At 47.8% G+C, this 20204-nt stretch overlaps 1 protein-coding gene across 1 annotated transcript in view; it reads right to left on the bottom strand.

Annotated features, from left to right (window-relative positions):
• Positions 1–14407: 14407 nt before the first annotated feature.
• The window catches only part of LOC133352605 (potassium channel subfamily K member 12-like), a 39204-nt gene continuing 33407 nt past the window's right edge, over positions 14408–20204 (bottom strand). Inside the window, exon 2 of the mRNA XM_061568352.1 lies at positions 14408–16630. Coding sequence (XP_061424336.1) covers positions 15483–16630 — 1148 coding nt within the window. The 3' untranslated portion in view covers positions 14408–15482. The remainder of the gene's footprint in view (positions 16631–20204) is intronic.

The following is a 20204-nucleotide window of genomic DNA, read 5'->3' as shown; positions in this document are numbered from 1 at the left end:
TATGAAACGACCGCACAAATTAAAATACAGCCGTTCCTCGGTTTTCGTACAGCTCTTGGTTTGTCGGCAATGCCGTGACGAGATGAAATTCTCACCCAGGGTAATTAATCACTTGCAGATTTCCCATTCGTAATGAAAGTGGATTCGTGAGTAAGTCACGTTACGAGCAAGCTCGTCTGCGCAGCACATTTTAATTATAATGTGTGGCGAAGAACAACTTGGCAGTTGCGTGTTCACGCGTGGAACCTACCTTTTGAATGAACTATAGGTTGCACTGCTGCGCAGATTTCCTCAGGTGTGTGCTCTACAGCTCTCCGATTGTGTTTTCGGGTTGTACTGCGTGTTGTTGGAGCGAAACGTCGGACTTTTTTTTTTCCGAACAACACAGTTCGTGCACACAATACAACCCGAGAACGCCTGGGAGGGCTGTACAAGAGAATCATGGTTCTGTTTCGATGCCGCGTTGCCAATGTTGCACAAGCACAGCGAACGAATAGCTCAAATCGTTTGTCAATAACACTGCCTTTAAAGTAGAAAAAAATGTAATCTGTGACGTTTGGAGCAATGGCCCTTTATTATGGCGCATAGATAGATAAGCCAGAGCGATAGAGTGGAAGCCAGCGAGATATAGTAGAGCTAATAACCAGTGATAATATAATAAGAGTACTGTTAGTGAATATACAGGAGGTAGTGTGACTACGTAAATATTGAATACAATGAGTTCCACTCAGCCCATGCGTATTTCTGTACTATTGCTTAATTGTTATTTGTTGACCGGTCCACAGAAGCGAGCGCTTCTGTGGGGGTTTTATCTGCGCTGGTTAAACGAAGCAGATGTGAAATACTGACCGGGGCAGGTGTGGTGTGGTGCGATACAGCCGTGGGCTTATTCAAACACACGTTCTCCCAGGTGACTGGGAAGGAGGAGGGCTTGTCTTGACGCAAGGTGGAGCGCGCAGGTGAGTGATACTGCTGCAACAGATGGTGGCGGCCGCGGTGACGCCCGATGCTGGTGGGCCACTTTGTAACTTTGGCAGAAGGTGGGGGTCACGAAAGGTCAGGACGTGAGAGCAGGGTGGTCGATGATAGAGGCTTTTAGATTCGTCTATTTGTTATTTTTTGGCTCCACTAATTGTCATTCCATGTTGTCCAGAGATGCTGCCACGTTGGACTGGATCACAAAGTGGACCTGCGATCCGGTGGTGACCAATTTGATTCGATCTCCTGGTGCGGTAGTTGAAAGAATGAACACGTTTTTTTAACCCCCCCACTCGTCTGTAAATTCATCAGTATAGTTGTTCTGTCGTCACGTCACGAGTGGTGGGGCAAAGAGTGGGTACTCCTAACCTCTTCCAAGACATTTGGCCGGCGTGGAAGAGTAGGCCAAAAATGGCCTCTGGAAGGGGCTCTCTAGAGCTCCCTCTACTGCCAACAAGCAATTGCAAGGTTACACCTTTACCTTTTTACTATTCAATTTTTATTCCAAAACCTGTTGAAGGAGAGATCACATCGCAGAGAATGTATTTTTCTCCTTTGTGATTGCCTCTATTATTCGTGGGTGATGGGAATGTTTGTGCAAAAGAAGCAGAAACGAGAGCCTGTCCCAGCCGCCCAACCTCGTGGAGGCTTTTGAATGGAAATTGTGAAATTTGCAACACAAAACTCAGAGACTTGGTGACGATGAATTCCCCAAATATGTCTACACGTAATTTGGTTGTTAATTTTGAGGATTTTCAGGCAAGTAAACAAAACATGTGAGTGGCAACGTTTCACAGTGGAAGTGCTGTCAATTGTACATTCTTCTTCTATGCCTGTCATCATTGTCAGCTCGTGATCTCTCCACTGCTGGATGAGGGTCTCACCAAACCTTAACGCCACCCTGAAGATCGCATTCAAGTGGCTCAGCCACCAACAGTACAGTTGGAATGGTTCCTGGTAGCAGCTATCTCTGCAGCCCAGGCGACTCGGCACCGCTCTGCAAAGAGGGCATTAGTGTTCCACACGGTCGTGCGTAATCCCAATGACAACACCCGCAGTGGCCGCGCTCTCCTGGTTTGAAGCCTCCTCAAGCTGCAGCCGCAGACTGACACTGACACCGATCACTTGGCACTCTCACACTCAGGTGAGCGAGCGAGCCGTCAGGCGTGGTGCAGAGCCTGAAAGAGTGTGTCGAAAACAGCCTGAGCAGGGCGATGGTGGTGGAAGGGGTGGAACACATGATCTATTTTCACATCACAGGCCCGACGCAAAAGACACAACGAGAGCCCGGTAGCTGTGCGGTGATTCCAAGCGAGAAAATAGGTGGCCAAAGACGTTTTAACGCCACTGACAATGTATTCGCCGTAAATAAACCGTCCTGCTCTGACCGGCGTGATGAAGTATATGCTAAAATTACTACCATGACTGACATGACATTTGATTGATAAAAGGTTATACATAAGAGGTTTTTTTTGGGTTAGATCGCGTAAATAATAATTGACGCGATCTAACCCAAAAAACCTCTATTATGGATGATATTGGTCGCGAAAGCCGTGTTAAACAAAGAGTTTTACGTTGGGAGATACGTTAATGTCCTCTTTAAGCACAGTTGAACAATTTTATTCACAGGCCTTTGTCAAACCACTACTGGATAAAGGCCTCCCTACGCAGTTTGGCCGTGGGTTTTTTTTGTATTTGACCATAGCCCACAAGAACACAATACGGCTCGCGATCAGGCCTACGTGTCCGCATGTTGTTATCGTCGAGACGGCGTTGCACTCTTTTGAGTTGCATTCCTGTGTTCAATTGGTTGTAACAATGCCTGTTTGAGCAACCTCTGATTGCGAGCAGGGAGAATATTGATTTTTTTTTCCTGCTGGTGGTGGTGGTTGAGGAGTTGTGGATGAGAGGAGGGTGCACTGCGCTATGAACCCGGCGACCTGAGTCACATTGCTGGCCTCGACTAAAAACATCAGCGACGAGTGACAATGCAACTGATCCTGGGCTACCGCTAGGTACTATTGATCTGTGAAAAAGAGCTTTATAGCTGATCGGATTCCTCCAGCATAAATAAATATTCTGATTTTGAGGTTGACTCAGCCTCCAACGAGTACCTAGTGCAGTGTGTAAAAAGAAAAACACAAGTCCTGGCATGGAAAAGGTGGTTGGATGTGGTGCTGGCCACACGGCCGCATCACACACTGTTCAGGCCTTAATAGGCGCTCGCAAACAGCCCTACATGGCCAACCAGCTCAACATAGGCTTCAAATTCGTGTAACTCCAGGGGTGTTTACATGGCCCAGCAGAAGCGCAGTGGTAGAGGGTTTGCCGCATGCCCCAGAGGTTCGCGGATCGTGCCCGGTGGCCACTCTGGCCAATACTGTGGGTGCAGTGTCGGATTCTCCCAGTAGCAAAAGTAGCTACATATGCTACGGGCCCCGCACTTTCAAGGGCCCCGCGCTAAATGCTTTCAAGTTATCAATTCCGGTTCAGTTATTCTGCACTTGCTCTATTACTATAGTACTATACTGCCTTCAAGTTTTATGAATGACTGGGTGTTTAAGGTGAACGATTTGTCGTATTATCCGACTGTATATCAAATGAAAAGAATACAATTACTTTACTATGCAAGTATTATTTATTTATTTAGGGCCCCTTTATAACACATGCTACAGGCCCCGTACTAGCTTAATCCGGCACTGCGCCAACCAGAGAAACAGTCATCGTCTGTTTCATGCTGGATGTTAAAGATCATCGCACCTCCGATTAGCGCGGGTTGGCTACGTAGGATTTGCGAAAGAAGTTCCACATCCATTCGTGTTATTTGAAAAAGTGGAGGCCGCGAAATGATCGAACTATGGCAAATGTGAAAGGAAAAAAATAACAACCGCATACGGCTCAATTGGGAAGACGCACAGAGGAAGAGGGCTCCCTATTAGCAAAATCAACAGGACCCGCCTTAAGTAAAAGTCTTGAGGCTCAGTGAGGCTTTCCTGGCTAAATAAATGTTGTGAAGAACCGACGTACGTATAGGAGAGTACACCGAAAAGCATGAGAGAGACACTGAATGAGCCTGAAGAAATGCAAGGGTTAAACCAGCCCGGCTAATGCTGTCAGCGCACGACACCGGACCGATGCCACGGCGGCAATCAACGGCGTGTCTCCCCTAGTAGCTGGAAGAAAGAAAAAAAGCTTTTTTCGCAAATGAATGCACGAGCGAGAGCGCGCACACGCACGCGCGCGCACCGGCGGTCACGCGACCCGCTAAACAGCTGACTCATCTGTTTGTGCAGAGATGTCTCCGCCGTGTCACCCCCACCGCCTTCTGTCTTCAGTCCTGTACGGTGCGCCCACGTGTATCGTAAGACGCATTTCCCCCACTTTGTAAGTTAAAGTAAATTCTAGATGTGAAGCTTTCGTGACTGCAGGGATTCATATTCTTAGGTTTTTTTCGGTAAAGTCACGTAGGTGAAAAACTAAAATTAAAATTAATAAAAGTAAAATAAAAATAAATAAAATAAAAATCACGACGTTTCGGAGGCAACACAAGCTTCCGTCTTCAAGTGGAACCGTCACAGCACGATAGCTGTATCAAGTGAGAGAAATTCCAAGAAAACAGTCCGTGTATATATATTGGTTGAGGGTGGGAGAATATTAAAGTAAATTGTTGGGAATTTGCCCATAGGCGGAGTTTGGGGAGAGATGCAGCTTTGCCTCGAATTAGTCCTGTGGCTGGTGCGATGTGTGAACATCGCCAATCGGGAGACCGAGGCGACCAGGTGTGGTGCTGGCCACCCACCCCCTCGTGTGCCGTGCCAACTACATGGGGGATCTTTGTCTTTTGGCGAGAGTTGCGTGACTTTATTGACACCTGGCACACGTTTCGGAGGTGTATCTTACTTTCCAAAGCGTCTTACGATCCAGAAAATGAGACATTCGCATTTTTTTCCCTTCCATCCTTCGAAGGTACGGTCCTTTGATTTAACTCATTTTCAGCCATTCACGAAGCAGCCCGCTCGGCGCATTGGGCCGCTGTTATGAAACCACCCCGCGAGCCTCATCACAAAACAACACTGTGGCCGAGGTTATTCTATAAAGTGCTGCAACAATGCGATGCCAGAAGGCTTCCGAGTCTCCGAACGGCAGTCCCCACCGACGGCTGTGATGTTTGCTGTGTTTGCCGCCGGTGAGTCCTTGTTCACAAGGTGAGTCCTTGTTCACAAGGTGAGTCTTTGTTCACAACAACAAGGACTCACGGGACAGAGGCGACAACGAGCATTGGGCCATCGTCGTCCATAAACGTGGCAAGCTGTGTCTCTCTGGTGGCCGTTTAAGCGTGGCTCCACGTGGGCAGCTTCAGGGACGTTATTTTAAGAATACCACTTTGCTTTTTTTTATTACGTAAAAAAAATCCGATGTTTGTTTTAAATGTAAATGTTGTTCGGGAATTGTTGTTCGGCATTCGCGGACGAGCAAATACAGTACACCCCACGTTCATCGTTGACACTGCCCCAAAAAGCGGATTTTTTTTGTATCGGCTGACACGTAGGGGTCATGAACTCTCGGGCTCTGAAGGTCACTGCCTAAAACGCTGGCTTGAAGTATGTTTCAACCTCACAAAATGCCAATTGTCAATTTGAATTCTATTTCTAAGAAAAAAATAATACAACGTTGTTTACATAATAGTGGAACTAATTTCGCTATTGACTGATGAGTGTGGTATTATTTCTAATATTGTACTATCGTGTGAAATTCACTTAATGTATAGAAATATACGTTGACACTCTCAACTCTCTGTATATGAAGGATCCCTACCTAGTTGTATACGCGTGCAACTCTTTGTCAATCCACTGCTGGATGAAGGCCTCCACAAGCCGAGCGGATTGTGGATGTTATGTGACCATACTTCACCATGCAGGTCAGCAAGGGTTGGTGAAAGGGGTAGGCCTTAGCTGCGGGAGCATATAAATATAATACAGCAATAGATTTGTGCCGTAAGATAGTTCGGCAAAATGAAAAAAACACCCAAACCGCCTGGGCAAATCATTTCCTTAATAACGCATTTGTATTTGATGTATTGGTCACAATTCTAGATTTGAAGCTTTTGTGACTGCAAGGATTCATACTCTTAGTTTTTTTCTGTAAAGTCACGTAGGTAAAAAAATGAAATTAAAATTAATAAAATAAAATAACAAAAATCACGACGTTTCGGAGGCAACACAAGTCTCCGTCATCAGGTGGGGACGTCACAGCCAGATTTGCTGTATCAAGTGAGGCAGGGATTCCAAGATGGAATTCCGTAGGGATTCCAAGATGGATTCCAAGATGGAATCCCTACGTGACTTTACCGAAAAAACTAATAGTATTGGTCACAACTTTAATGTACTGCTCACAAGAGGACAAAAACCCTCTAAAGAGTAACACTTCGATTTCATAATCGGCTATTGAGACGCGAACCGTAAAATGTCGTGCACGTGGTCTCGACAGTGATGAATTGTGTTTGTCCTGATAATGGCCACGTATACTCAATCTGCCCCTGTGAGGCAGCTTCGCAGCTCTTAATCAAACAGTGGCGATGGTCCTGCCCCCCATTAGAAACTAGCGGCTGCCGAGAACATTTCCAGCGAAAGACCAGCAAGCGAGAGGCTTCTCCTTAGCCGGAACAATCCGGACCGCTGTTCCGTGAATTACTGTGGCATGCCACATCTACGATGCAGCAGCAGCTGCTGCTGCTGATGGTGTTAACAAACAAGTTGGGACATATGTATATATTTTTTTTCTAGCCAGGCTTAGCTGTACATAAATTAAAAAAACATCCAATGCAACCCCATGCTCATATGTCACCTGTGGGAATATTAATGTCAGATGAAATATTGCATACACTCTAGGGGAGGGAATTACAAGAGTCGCTTTGTTTTTTGATTAATGTGGTTGCACTAGATTGTCGCCTAAGCTTGAGATTTAAGCACAGCATTAAAGTATTATTCATGATTCATGTATATGCTTCTTGATGTTTACGAGGGTTACCACAGTCCTGTATTTATGTCCGATTCCGACATCTTTGTAATTGCTATTTTACAGTTTTATTGTTTTTATTTGTGTACTTTGCTGCACTTACAGTCCGAATTAGTTCACTCAACAGCCTATATTGCGAATAACAGACATGTGGTCAGTTAAACTATACATAATTACCGGAGAGAATACAATTTTAAGTACAAAAGTTGTGACGCCATTCCGTCAATTACTCCAAACTGGGTTTTTTTGTTTAACAAAACATCAAAGTATTGTCATGGGTAAGTGCCACTGCATTTATGTAAACATTTAATGCTATTTCAATGTTTTTTTCTTCAGGAAATTACACCTAAAATGTTAAATGTAGCAACGTTAATGACAAATGCTACGATATCTTGCAAAACGAATGATACGATTACCGCGGATCTCATATCAGAATCAGAATATTTATGCTGGAGGAATCCGATGAGCTATGAAGCTCTTTCCTACAGATGTCCAGACCCTTACAACAACAAATATCGTATCGTGGTATCGACCCATCGTGACAAACCTCTTTTGCACAACTCTCCTCCACCACCAACACCTTCGCCGCCCACTATCTCATTTTGGCCTCATTCACACCAATTAGGATTATTAATGAATGAGCGATTCCGAGCAAGGGAGTGGGAGTGTTGGTGGGTGGTTGACAATCGAATTCCTAATATGCATTATATAGTCTCATTTCGTGCGTAATTAACTCTCCCTTAACGAGAGGGTTGCCGAAGACAAAGATAAATGCCAGAAATGGCTTATTGCTTGAGGATGGGAAACGAAGTCAGGCTGACCTGATGGTCTTAGTAGAGGCTGTTCGACCGTGTTCCAGCAGCATCCGTGTGTGCGCGCGTGATGTCTTCACGTGGGGAAGCCGCGGTGCAGGGGCCAGGGGCTGGTGGCGAAAAGATTAGCAAGTTGCGCGAGGAACCCGGCGACCCGCAATTCGATTCCTCCGAGTCAACTTGAGCTGAAAATTTCGGATTTTACTTCGCCCGTTCGTGTGTTTTTTTCTTCAGATTTCAATGCATCCAATTTACAAGTGTGTTCTTGCCTTCGTTGTTTGTGAACTACATTAAATCATACTCGTTACATTTGATCATATTACACGGTTATAATGGAAAACAACGAATTTGCACGTAAAAATCCTTCAAGTAAAACGATGCATTTTTTTTGTAAAAACCGTAACAACATTTAATTTTACGACGTCACGTTTGTCTGGAAATTGACGTCACGTGATGGCAATTGAAATTGGTGCGTTTCGCCGCAAGGGCCTGATGGAGTTGCGAGAGAGGCCCGGGTGGTTGTGAGTGCAGAGAGATGAAAGCCTCTGTGGCTCGGAGGCAACTCTACAAAGGATCTTCAGAATGAGGGGGAGATGTTGCAGTTGACCCAGGATGGGCTTTGGGAGCCAGCGTAGCTATCGGAATAGTGGCGGTTGTTTGTTCGCTGTTGTGTCGGTGTAATTTTACAGGTGTGGGAGAAGGAGAGTGGCAGTTTGCACACTTTACAAGCGGTACGAAGCACACGAAGCCTACAACAAATAAAATCATTACAACCTTTTGTGCTGTTTTACGGTAGCTTTAAAGTGCTTTAATAAACCCTACTTCCTTTCTAGTCCCCCTTTTTCCTTGATCAACATTATATATATTTTCGTGTTGTTTATTTTGCAATGGAACACTGCCCCAATTCACGTTGGGGGTGGAAAATATCGGTGAGCCTGGAATATAGCGAGAAAGGAAGACACACGGGTTGTGGACTTTGAGATTGTAATTTTGTCACGGAGTAAACATGTTGCTTAAACCAATAGCGGCTAGGTGAATAGATTCTGTTCTGTTTACCGAAGTGACATTTAAATACAAAAAGACAATACAATTCAAACAATTGACAACATTAGCTGGGATTACAATGTCGTTCATGTACTTCACTTGCAGATTGCCCCTATTGTTTTGCTCCACATAGTAGGTGCTCGACTCGTTATTTATGATCAGCTGCTTAGATGTAGCTACAGGTGCTTCTAGAATCAGTAGTTCTTAACCTGAGGTGCACCCCCCTTTGTCCCCCCCCCCCCCCCCACTTTCTCCTTTGTCCTCCCCCCCCTTTGTCCCCTCACCTTTGTCCCCCCCCTTTCTCCCCCCCTTTGTCCCCCCCCTTTCTCCCCCCCTTTGTCCCCCCCCTTTGTCCCCCCCCTTTGTCCCCCCCCTTTGTCCCCCCCCTTTGTCCCCCCCTTTGTCCCCCCCCCTTTGTCCCCCCCCCTTTGTCCCCCCCCTTTGTCCCCCCCCTTTGTCCCCCCCCTTTGTCCCCCCCCCCTTTGCCCCCCCCCTTTGTCCCCCCCCCTTTGTCCCCCCCCCCTTTGCCCCCCCCCCTTTGTCCCCCCCCTTTGTCCCCCCCCCCTTTGTCCCCCCCCTTTGTCCCCCCCCTTTGTCCCCCCCCCCTTTGCCCCCCCCCCTTTGTCCCCCCCCTTTGTCCCCCCCCCTTTGTCCCCCCCCTTTGTCCCCCCCCCTTTGTCCCCCCCCTTTGTCCCCCCCCCTTACCCCCCCCCCCTTTTCTCCCCCCCCTCCTTTCTCCTTCCACCCCTCCCCTCCCCAACTGTCCCGGGCTGATACCGCCAGCATTAACGGCCGCCGTGCAGTTTCATCAATTAATTTAATTATCTCCCCCCCCTCCCACCTCTATATTAATGAGCCTACCGCCTCTTTGTGTGGAGCAGCCTGGCGATGTGACAAGACGCGCGTGGTGGCACGAGGCTCTTCGTAATCCGGCAACGCTTGCGAGACAACAAATGGATGGCATTTGGTGGTGCCCGGAGATTTGCGGCGTTGTTGGCGGGGGGCGGGGGGGGGATAAAATAAACAAATAAAATTGCAATTCGCGTCCACTGTTGGTATTTGTGTGCGTTCAGGTGAGGAGCGGTGCGTTAGGGTAACGCAGCTTAATTGAAATTCTGAGAGACGTCGACGACTTTCTCATGCTGCCAAACGACGCGAACGCAAACAAATAGATTTTTCTTTTAAAAAATCCACGAGTGTTTTACATTTTAACGAGATATGACATCGTACCGGCGTTCCCTCTTGCTTTAAACACCTTTATTGCTTGTAACAAACAATAAACAAGATATTACATTACAAGCAAGCCAATGCAAACAATAAGGAACATATGCCGAGCATATTTATTTCATGATGGTTTATTTTACGTAACCAATGTCTGTGGCACGTTATTAAAATTTTGTATAATTTGAAGTGCATTTTCGTCATCTTTTGTGCAGTTTCTAAAGACTTGTTTAAGACGTACTGCCTCTTTGAGGTCCTGCATCAAATAAATATTGTCTTGATGCGCTCCCTTGTTTTTAGTACAGTATAACATAGCAGGTGCACTTCTTTGTGCACTCAGCCGATGTGGATGTGACACACACGGCGTCGCCCGGGATTCCTTCTTGCACCTGAGCTTTAAAAAAATACAACGTAGAAATCATACACGTTGTCTCACATTACACAGCTTCATAGAGTCCCAGCAATGTCGACGTCTGATTGGTGTATCCATAATAAATAATAATAATGCCGATTGAGAGTCCTTGATGAAACCCACTGCTGGATGACGGATTCCCAATGCTGTCTTTTTATTGAGTTTTTGAGGCAGCTGGCCAGGATTAGGCAAGGACTTATCCCGCTGTGTCATTAATGGGGGTTGTTTGACCATACCTCACCATGCTGGTCAACGCGGGTTGCCGAAGAAGAGGATGGCGAAGACCAATTTTGACATCACTCGCCACTGATTTCAGCCATGGCATGGAATTCAACATGCCAACGACTGCACCACCGCTCTCCACATCACCGTCATATGACGCCAATTCATTGAAATTCGCTCGATTAATGCAAAATAAAGTATTTGTTTCATTGTAAAATTTGCACGTGGCAGCACTCGGAGGGGGGGGGGGGTGTAGATGGAGTAACGACTGTGATTACAAAAGGGTGCAAATCCACGTCCTCTATTTATAAACGCCCCCTAATCTCAACGCAGAACTTTCGCGGCCCCACCCGATTGAGAGCACTGCACCGTTTTGCACCTTTAGCCAGCGACGTTGGCAGCTTCGTCGGGACGAGCTCCCGTTCGGCGTCCTCGCCTACGCCAATCGCACAGCGCGATTGCATGTTCACGTACGTAAAATATAGATCGTGAACAAACAAAAATGTGAGCCTTCTTGGTTCTTTCGGTAAAGTCACGTAGAAGGGAAAAAAAAATATTTGATAAATAAACATAATAAGAATAATACACATAATTGTTTTATTATGTTTTTTTTATATATTATTTTATTATTTCCCTTCTACGTGACTTTACCGAAAGAACCAAGAAGATGAATCCCTGCAGTCACGAAAGCTTTAAATCGAAAAAATGTGCAGTCACGAAAGCTTTAAATAGAAAAAATGTGAGTGCTTATTTTTATTTTGGCTGCAGTACACCATATGCCACGAAGTGCAAGTGAAACGTGCTTCCGTACGTACGTGTGCCACAGACACGTAGGTTTTATTTTATATATATAACCGGCTCGCGACACCAGCTGCTACTTTGAGCTATGCAACGTATTTTTTTAAATTGGCTTCTCTTCTGGCCGCGCGAGCGAGCGAGCGAGAGTGTCCCTGAAAATAATTCATGAATTTCACAGCGACCGTGCGACTACCCTCGCGTCGCGTCTTGGACATCTTGTCCCCCCCCCCCACCAGCCCGTGGCGCGCGCGTAGGTCTCGTTCTTAAGCAGCCGACTGATTTCGTTATTATGTCTTCTAAGGTTTTTTTTTCTTCCCTCGCCGATATCATTACCGCACCGTCGACGAATATATAAATAAACCCATTTGCAGATGTGTCTCTGAGCTCCGACGGCATGGGCAGTAGCAGACCGCGCTTGTTTAAACGTCCTTTTCCCATTCTTCTGTTCCTGTCATTGGACTCCCAATTGTGCATTTGGTCAGCCACATGTGGGCCGGACGCTGATAATTAATCATCCGCTCTTCGAGAGCTTCTGTACCTGGATATGACTTCGGTAAGTGATTTATCATTGACATTTGGGTTCAGTAATATCATTAGTGAGTTCATTCATTACGTGGTCTTACCCAAAATCAAGTATGGCTGTGGAAACCTATGGCTGAGTTGGCTTCGGTTGTCCATGCATGTGCTCATTCTCGAAATTGTCCAAACGTGGAGACATGAAGGTGAAGTTGCTTACTCATGCCAATGCTGGCGGGAGACTGCTGCAGAGAGACTCGCTAAGCAGGGCATTTTGGCCTCCTCTTCGACGCTGACCAGACTTTTTGGAAGAGGTGGAAGTATCCACGCGTTACCCCACCGCACGCGACCTGCCGATCAAATAACTGCAATCAACCCATTTACACAGCTGGGTGGTCAGAGACGGTTTTGGGGGGGGGGGGGTTCAAGAAACTTGCACCATCGTTTAAACTGTCCTGTGTTCAGATGGAATCGAACCGGCGACCTCTGGGTTGCAAGACCAGTGTGCTGCTTAACTATGACACCGCTGGGTCAGCATCCCTGGAGTTCATGAGACGAGGTTAAACCATGGGCTCTGTGACATGACCCCAGCCATGCCGCGTTCAAAGCCTTATCAATTTTCTCGGGGAAAATGCCACGATTTGAGAAAACAGGCAGTGTGCGAGGTCACTCCGCCGCCTATTTCCTTTGACCCTGTTTTTGAATGCGTTTGATACATTTTTTTAGCCAAAATAAATATTTGTGTAGCAAAAAAGTCGACAAATATGCATCTCAGTGGAAAAATATAATCAACCATCACACGGAATCTCCGGAGTGGGGTTGTTAGTCAAGCGTCACGTGATTGTTTTAGGTTGCCACCTGTCCGGATTTTCCCAGGATGTCCTCTTAAATCCTTTATATTAAGTTCACTTGCTTGCTTGCTTGCGCGCTTACGACCGTGCAAATCTTTCGGTCGTTTTTTATCCCACTTCCCGTGATCCAATCGAGCTGACATTTTGCACACAGACTCGTTGTGCGTGCCAATTTATTTTCGTGAAATTTTTGTTTCCAAAATTTTACACTTTTTAGGAAAAAATAAATTATATTTAATTACCAATTGCTTAATGGTGGCAGGCAATCAACTGACCCATAGGTGGCAGCCATCTCAAGCCAGAGGACGAGAGGACTCTAGCCGCCACGCATATAAAGGATTTATAGTGAAAAACTTTGTTTTTACGGGTTAATTTTTTGAGGTGTAACCGTCCTGGGAAATTTGCAAAAGCTTTTCTGGGTCATCAAAAACTGCCAGTGTTGTCAGTAGTGTCATTAATACACCACTTTAGTAAAATGGCCCTCTTCTTACCGTATCGTGGAATATTCTTCCCATGACTCGACCCAGTTTACGTTGTGCCCCAAGGGTGGTGACACACCCAGAAAGTGCTCCATTATTAATTACCCTTCTTAACGACGGCACTTGGCAATTTACAGGCATCTGCTCCTTTGTGCTCATCATCACATGCTGTCTATGGCTTCATTTTCGACAATTACATTCTGTCCTACACGTTTTTTTTTCTGTATAAAAACCGGTGCCTTCTTATCGCCGCAACATCCTGAGTGATTTGCCTGCCCGTGAATTTGTTCAAATTCCACTTGCCTCTCGAGCGCGGATACCAGGCACATTGCCTGGCAGATCCTCCTGAACGAGACCAAACCAAAAATATCCACCACCTTGGCTCCGCTTAATCTCAACACAATATGCCGAGCGTCAGCACAGCTCTCCCCGCCGTCAGGCGATCTTCGCGATTTAGCCCGGAGTCGAAATCAAAAGCAGTGAGAGGTACATCCGACAGCTGTATTCCCGTCATGTCATTTGCACCCTGATCTCTCTAGCTATTGGAACGCATCAAATGGTGTATGTGTGCTGCTGCTGCTGCTGCACTGTGGTGAGCGCAGGGGGGAACGAGGGGCGGGGAGAGGGGGGGGACTGCAGAAATTTACAGCGTTCAGTTAAGTAGGCGCGCGTTAATGTGCAGGCTGAGACAAAGACAATATCCGATAAGGTGCGAGCGTAATTTAAATGCATTAACACCCTAAATAGGCCGTGCAGGATAAATGTTCTGATTTTTTGTACCACAAAGCACGGCAAAAAAAACACACACACGTGCATTGCATTCGCCTCTTTGTGTTTGGCGAGTGGATTGTGGGTAGCACCCAGAATATTTCAGGACCGAGGCCCCGTGCTTGGCGGAAGAGACGACAGAAAATTACTGCGCCACGAAAAAAACATTCCTATTTTAAATTTCACCCACGTTTTGGGTCCCCTTTTTAAACTCCTTTACAATTCTGAGTGTGCAATTCCGTTTGCGAAATATGTTGCGTCTAGTTCAAAAGCAGAGCGTGTAAAAAAAAGTACAAACAAGCCTGCGGTGTCGAACATTTTATCAATGGAATATTTATCAGTAATGTTGCCAAAAGTGTGCTTCCTGTACGCACGAATGGCGCTTTAGTGGCCACCTGTACCATTTATGAATACGCGCTTTTATGGCCGCATATAATTGCAGCTTCACACCGCGTGGCTCAGCTCATGTGGGCCACTTACGCGCGAGTCTCACGACGAGACCAGACAAAGCAGCGCACAGGAGTGTCTCAAGAACGCGAGCGTACAAGCAGCGCTCCAAATAGCTTCGCTTCTTTCACCATACCTCTATTTTCGCCAAAGTGCCGCAAACTTCCCTGTGCTCGTGAAAATGTTGTTTGTCAGCAGTCGCCTTCCATGTCCCTGCCGGCATTCCATCACGGCATGAAGGGTCGTCTGCATCGCGTGACCATTGTGAACAGATACGGCAAAAGACAATTTTCAAAATTGCAGCTCGCTTAGGCTACGCTTTAAAGCGCTCAATGGATGAAAGTAAAATGGTGCCGCAACTCGCCTTGTGCTGTAGTTAGATGGGGCAGCAGAGTCCATCCAAACTATTCAATGGCCTGTGATGTTCTCGTGCATGGTCTGGCATTGCCTTGTCGGCGGCGGGCTTCTGCCATTTAACGAACGTTCATGCCCTTTTTGATGGACTTGTGAAGGAATTAAATTGTTACATTTTAGTTAAATATTCAGGTTCAATCATAAAAAAAAATATGATCGAAAGAAAAAAAGAAAAAGTTTTTTCTTTCGCGGTTCAACTCGTAGTGCAAACGCCCTGACCTTTACGCCGGTGGTTGTACTCCTTCGTTCGAAGCCGTCGCGCACACACATTGCGTTTTTTTCGATACCGCTCGCACAGCCTGCCGCTCCTGTGCACCTTTGGCATCTCTCCGACGAGACAGAATGGGAGGGTGGTCACGCAAACCTCTGCAAAAAAAACACGCCCGCGCCTTTTCTCGCATGGGAAGGGTGGGGGGTGATGGATAAATCGGTCCTCCTGCGCGAGCCAAAGCGACAAAATGTGTCGCTCGACAACAACAACAACAACAGATTCCGCGGGGCTCCTTCAGTTCACGATGCTCGTCTCGGCCAAGCGATTGTTCATGATGGCCAGCGAGCCCACGCCGTACGAAAACCCGTTGTCCACTTTGACGACGGCGGCGGCGGCGGGCGCGCTCGATGCCGTCGCTGGCGCCGTGCCGTTGGCCGCTTCCGACAGCTGCTTCTGCATGATGGCCAGCGACACCTTGTTGGAGGCGAGGAAATCCTGCATCGAAATCATCTCCCCCGACACGCGCCGCCCGCCGTCCGTCTCGCTGTCCACGCCCAGGTCTGTCTCGATGGAGATGGTGCGCATCTTCTGGTGCTGCTGCTGCTGTTGCTGCCTCCTCTGCCAGTGCCGCTGATGCTGCTGGCTGTGTTGTTGCTGCTGCTGTTGCTGCTGCTGTGTCCGCGGCTGCTGACGACCGTGCTGCTGCTGCTGCTGGTGTTGCTGATGATGATTGAGCTCCTGGTGCCGGTGAACGTTGCTGGGCACGACCGCGTTGCGTCCCCTCGGCCGAAACCCGCGCTGCCACAGGTACCGCCGCGCCTGCTCCACCTTCTTGAGCGTCCAGTTGAGCAGCTGCTTGATGACTATGGAGATGACGTTGAAGAGCGAGTAGATGCAACACACGCCCAGCAGGATGAAGGCGAAGTTGACGAAGCGGTAGGCGCTCTGGTCGACGACCTTCGTCGCGGCCGCCTGGCCGCTCACCAGGTCCCCGAAGCCGATGGTGCTGAACGCCACGAAGCAGAAGTAGAGCGAGTCCACGTAGCTCCAGTCCTCGACGGCGGAGTAAAGCGCCGACGCAGAGCACGCGATGGTGATGGCTGCAGCTCCCAGGATCAGCATGACGTGGTAGACCGACGGCTTCCACGCCTCGCGGGCCACGCCGTCGTGCCGCGTTCTACCGGGGCCCGCAGCGGTCGCCGTGGCCGCTGCCGCCGCCGCCGGCGCCGAGGGCCCTGCCTCGGAGACCCACGCGGCCGCCACCTGCCGGCCCTTGCGCCAGAAGCGGCGCTGGCGGCAGGAGCGCATGACGCAGGCGAGCAGCGTGATGAGGCGCTCGAGGAAGAGGTTGAAGAAGAGGATGGCGGCCGAGCAGCCGAGCATGCCGTAGAAGATGAGGAACACCTTGCCCGGCACGGTCGCCGGCGTCGTCATCCCGAAGCCTGGTGATGACAGCGAGGGGGGCCCGGGTTGGGGGGGGGATGGAGACAGCCCCCACCCCCCACACACAAGTCACTGATTCGCCGCGGTCACAACTCAGTCAAGTCACGTCCGCATCGCTTTTCTTCCGCTACTACCGTGGTTGCTGTTCCCACGAACCTCACCCGCTCATTCCTTCATCGACAGTGGCGTGACCAGCGTGGGGGCAGGGGGGTGCCTTGGCCCCTCCTGGTGGGCAAAGCTACGAGTTGGGGCCCCCTTGACAACCACCATGAGATGTGTTTTCTACAACAGTGTAACAGAACAACAAACTTATTTGGTAAAGACGGAGCGCCCCTACAGCGTTAAATGTTCGATACCGTGACTATAAGTTTCGATTTAAAGCTTTCGTGACTGCAGAGACCGTGAGTGTAATTACGTGATATATAGTCTCGGTGTAGCCGTGCGAGACAGATCAAATCCAATATTGTGGCCCCACTTGACCGAGTGCCGCACCACCTGAGCTGTTAATGTATTTACGCCACTGTCCACCGATGTTGAGCACCCGGTCTGCCAGGACTGACCATGTCGTCTGCTCCACACTGTGTACAACCGCCGCAATGCAGGAGTCCACAACAACGCTTCCCTTTCTGCTTCGTCCCTCGCACCGTGCCACTTTGGAATCCCATCGCATCGCTTTATATTCAAAGTTCTCATAACTTCGCTCAGTTAACATTTTTTAAATTAAATCTTAACCACTACACCAGGGGTCGGGAACCTTCTTGACTGGGAGAGCCATAAAAGCCAAATATTTCTAAATATATTTCATTGAGAGCCATATATTATTTTTAACGTATAATAAATTAAATATGTCTTACTTTTAATGCGACTTCTGGTCACGGGATCCGTGACCCGAGAAATTTTATCTTCAAAACGAATTTCTGTTTACTTTAAAATGACACAGTATTATTAAGCAATATCACAAGTATTTTAAAATCAGTTCCAAACTGATTTTATTTTTATTTTTAATTTTTTTCAACTCAAAATTGTCTGGGAGCCATATGCCGTCACCAGAAGAGCCATATATGGCTCGCGAGCCATAGGTTCCCGACCGCTGCACTACACCTTCAAAATTGCCATTTGTTGTTGATGGTTTTGGGGGCTTTTGGGCCTTTGCTTTGGAACTGTGGTTTTAAAGGAAAAGAAAAGCCATGGTCAGTCCACTGCTTAATGAAGGCCTAAAAAAAACTGTCGCTAGTCCCACAATGTAACATTCCACCTGGCCCCTGCACACGATATAATTTCTCGATGGCTGCGTTTTACAAAAAAAAAATGCACCACTTACCTCCTCTATTTATACAGGAAAATCTTGCCGAGTCTTACGACTCTCTTTTTCGGGAGAGTTCTGCATTGGGCTGCTAAACAAGCTCCACAACGAGTGCTAGGCGTCACGCTGGATGAAACTGCCGTACCCGGGAGCGTTTCCCCTCCTTTAGCTGCCACGCCGTCGTTAGTCTCGACCACCGGCCATCGCTCCTCTCTATGGGCGTGTTTCCGCCCAAGCGCACTTTGACCCCTCTCCACCGTCAATAACGGTACCGTTAACTCGCGCACGCGTTCTCCGGCCATCGCGTTTCTGCTTGTGTGCACGACCTGCTGTGACGTGACCCAGAAACACGGCCATTGCTAACGAGCGTGCGATAAGAAGTGAAAAGTGCACGTTCGCTTTCGTTGCCATTCAGCAAAAATTACTGCACACCGTCGGGGTTGGCTTCGTTGGCAGACTATAAACTGCATAGCTTCCTCCCCCCAAACCCTCCCCTTACTCCCCCCCCCCTCCCTCATTCCCCCACACCATGTGGGGCTTCCCTGCTCCATCAATATAAAAAACACGTGACCAGGGCAGTGGATTGAAGCGTGCCTTGTAATTAATGACGCGTACTTTTTTTTGGTACATTTTCGAAATAAAAGCTGCATGACGCCAAAGGTGTCACTCCGAGGAGAGACGCTGTAGCCGATGGGTAGTGAGTTTGGGACAAGTACAGACGTTGCGTAGATTTTGTTTTGCTTGTTTTCATTTCGCGGAGTGAATGTGTAAATGCAATTTGTGTTCAAGCCGCGCTCTGAGCGTGACGACAACTGAAGGTGGGGTGCCGACATTTGTGGTCACGTGGGCACCGAGCCAATTGACCCTCAACGAGTTAGGAGCAGCCAATAACTGAACCAGCGCGCACGTGAAATGTTTTACTTTCTTGTTTCACCCCCTCAAAAGCTCGGTGAATACACGGCCCGGATAATCCGCCCATGGATGATTGAGAGGTGAATTGTGACTTCCTGCAGTTACCTTTGAATGATAAACCACACGTCACGTCTCCAGCGACGTGACGAGTTATTCTCCTCGGCCATAACATTACACGATACCGAACTGACGGTGGGGTGAGGAGGAGCAGGTGTTTATTAATAGATGTTTCTTGTCATATTTAAACAACGCCTAATTACAAAGCCAGAAAGGTCAGGTTAATCGTGGTCCCGGGCTGCCTGGAATGGGGCCACTCCGCTCTTGAATAATTAATAACGAAGAGTGACAAAATAGCATTTGCATAGCTGTCAATCTAATACATTCTTTTTTTTTATTAAGCCGATCAGCAGCAGAACATTACGAAAGGGCAAGAGCCGTAAACTGACTGACGGATTACGGCAGCCTCGGCTGTGGTGGCATCACTCCCAGGGACTTTTCGCGAGACAGCGCACGCCTGAGCCGAGTGGGGCTTCTTAAAAGTAATTGTTATTGTCGTGACGCTCGTTTTACCCACGAAAGCTTCACGGAGTCTCAAGACTATCTTTTTAGGAGGGCCCTGCCAAGTTTTCGCAGTAGAGGGGAGATGTTGCTGTGTGTGTCGAGTCCCAATTTGATTATTTGCACGTAAATATTGTCGCCTTGGGATTGTTTTTACCAACAGCTGTTACCTTGTGTGTGCGGTTTTTATTTAGACATGGAAGGAAACCAAAATACTTGAAGGGAACTCATGCAAAATAGGGGAATACAAAGTCCACACAGAGAGGTGCCTGAGTTGGGAAAGGAACCCAGACCTTCCTTTCTGTGTGTTGCCAGTCACATGTTGGGCTGGTGGCTGATTGGTCAATGCCACCTGCATTTGTGTATGGGTGGAGAATTGGTCACCAACCTCGACATATGTTCAAGTCGAAGTTGGTAAGCCAGCAAAAAGCCCTGGTGAATATCTGAAATTCTACCTGCGAATGATCTAAGTGGGTTGCGGTGTTACTTTGTGGTCTGTGGCATGAGGAACAGACTAAAATGAAAATGCATTGACTTACACAGAGAGACCCACAGTCTTACAGAAACACCGACAGACTCGCATAGATGTCAACAGACTTAGGCAGACATTTGTTCTTTTATAAATGTGAATGTCGATGTGGGTGCTGTGAGCAAGTGGATGGCTTCAGGCGTAGCCTGGTGAGTATCTGAAATACCCGCACTGCAGAGGTCGCAACCGGGTACCCCATACCCTACCCGATACCCGGCTGGTGCAGCCGGGTACGGGTACGGGTAGACCGTGAGTCACCAGTGAGTAACCG

Source organism: Lethenteron reissneri, chromosome 41 (assembly GCF_015708825.2).
Source record: "Lethenteron reissneri isolate LAM-NWPU_2019-01 chromosome 41, ASM1570882v1, whole genome shotgun sequence".
Lineage (NCBI taxonomy): Eukaryota > Metazoa > Chordata > Hyperoartia > Petromyzontiformes > Petromyzontidae > Lethenteron > Lethenteron reissneri.
Note: the sequence above shows the minus strand (reverse complement) of the source record. Positions and strands in the feature narration are given on the sequence as shown.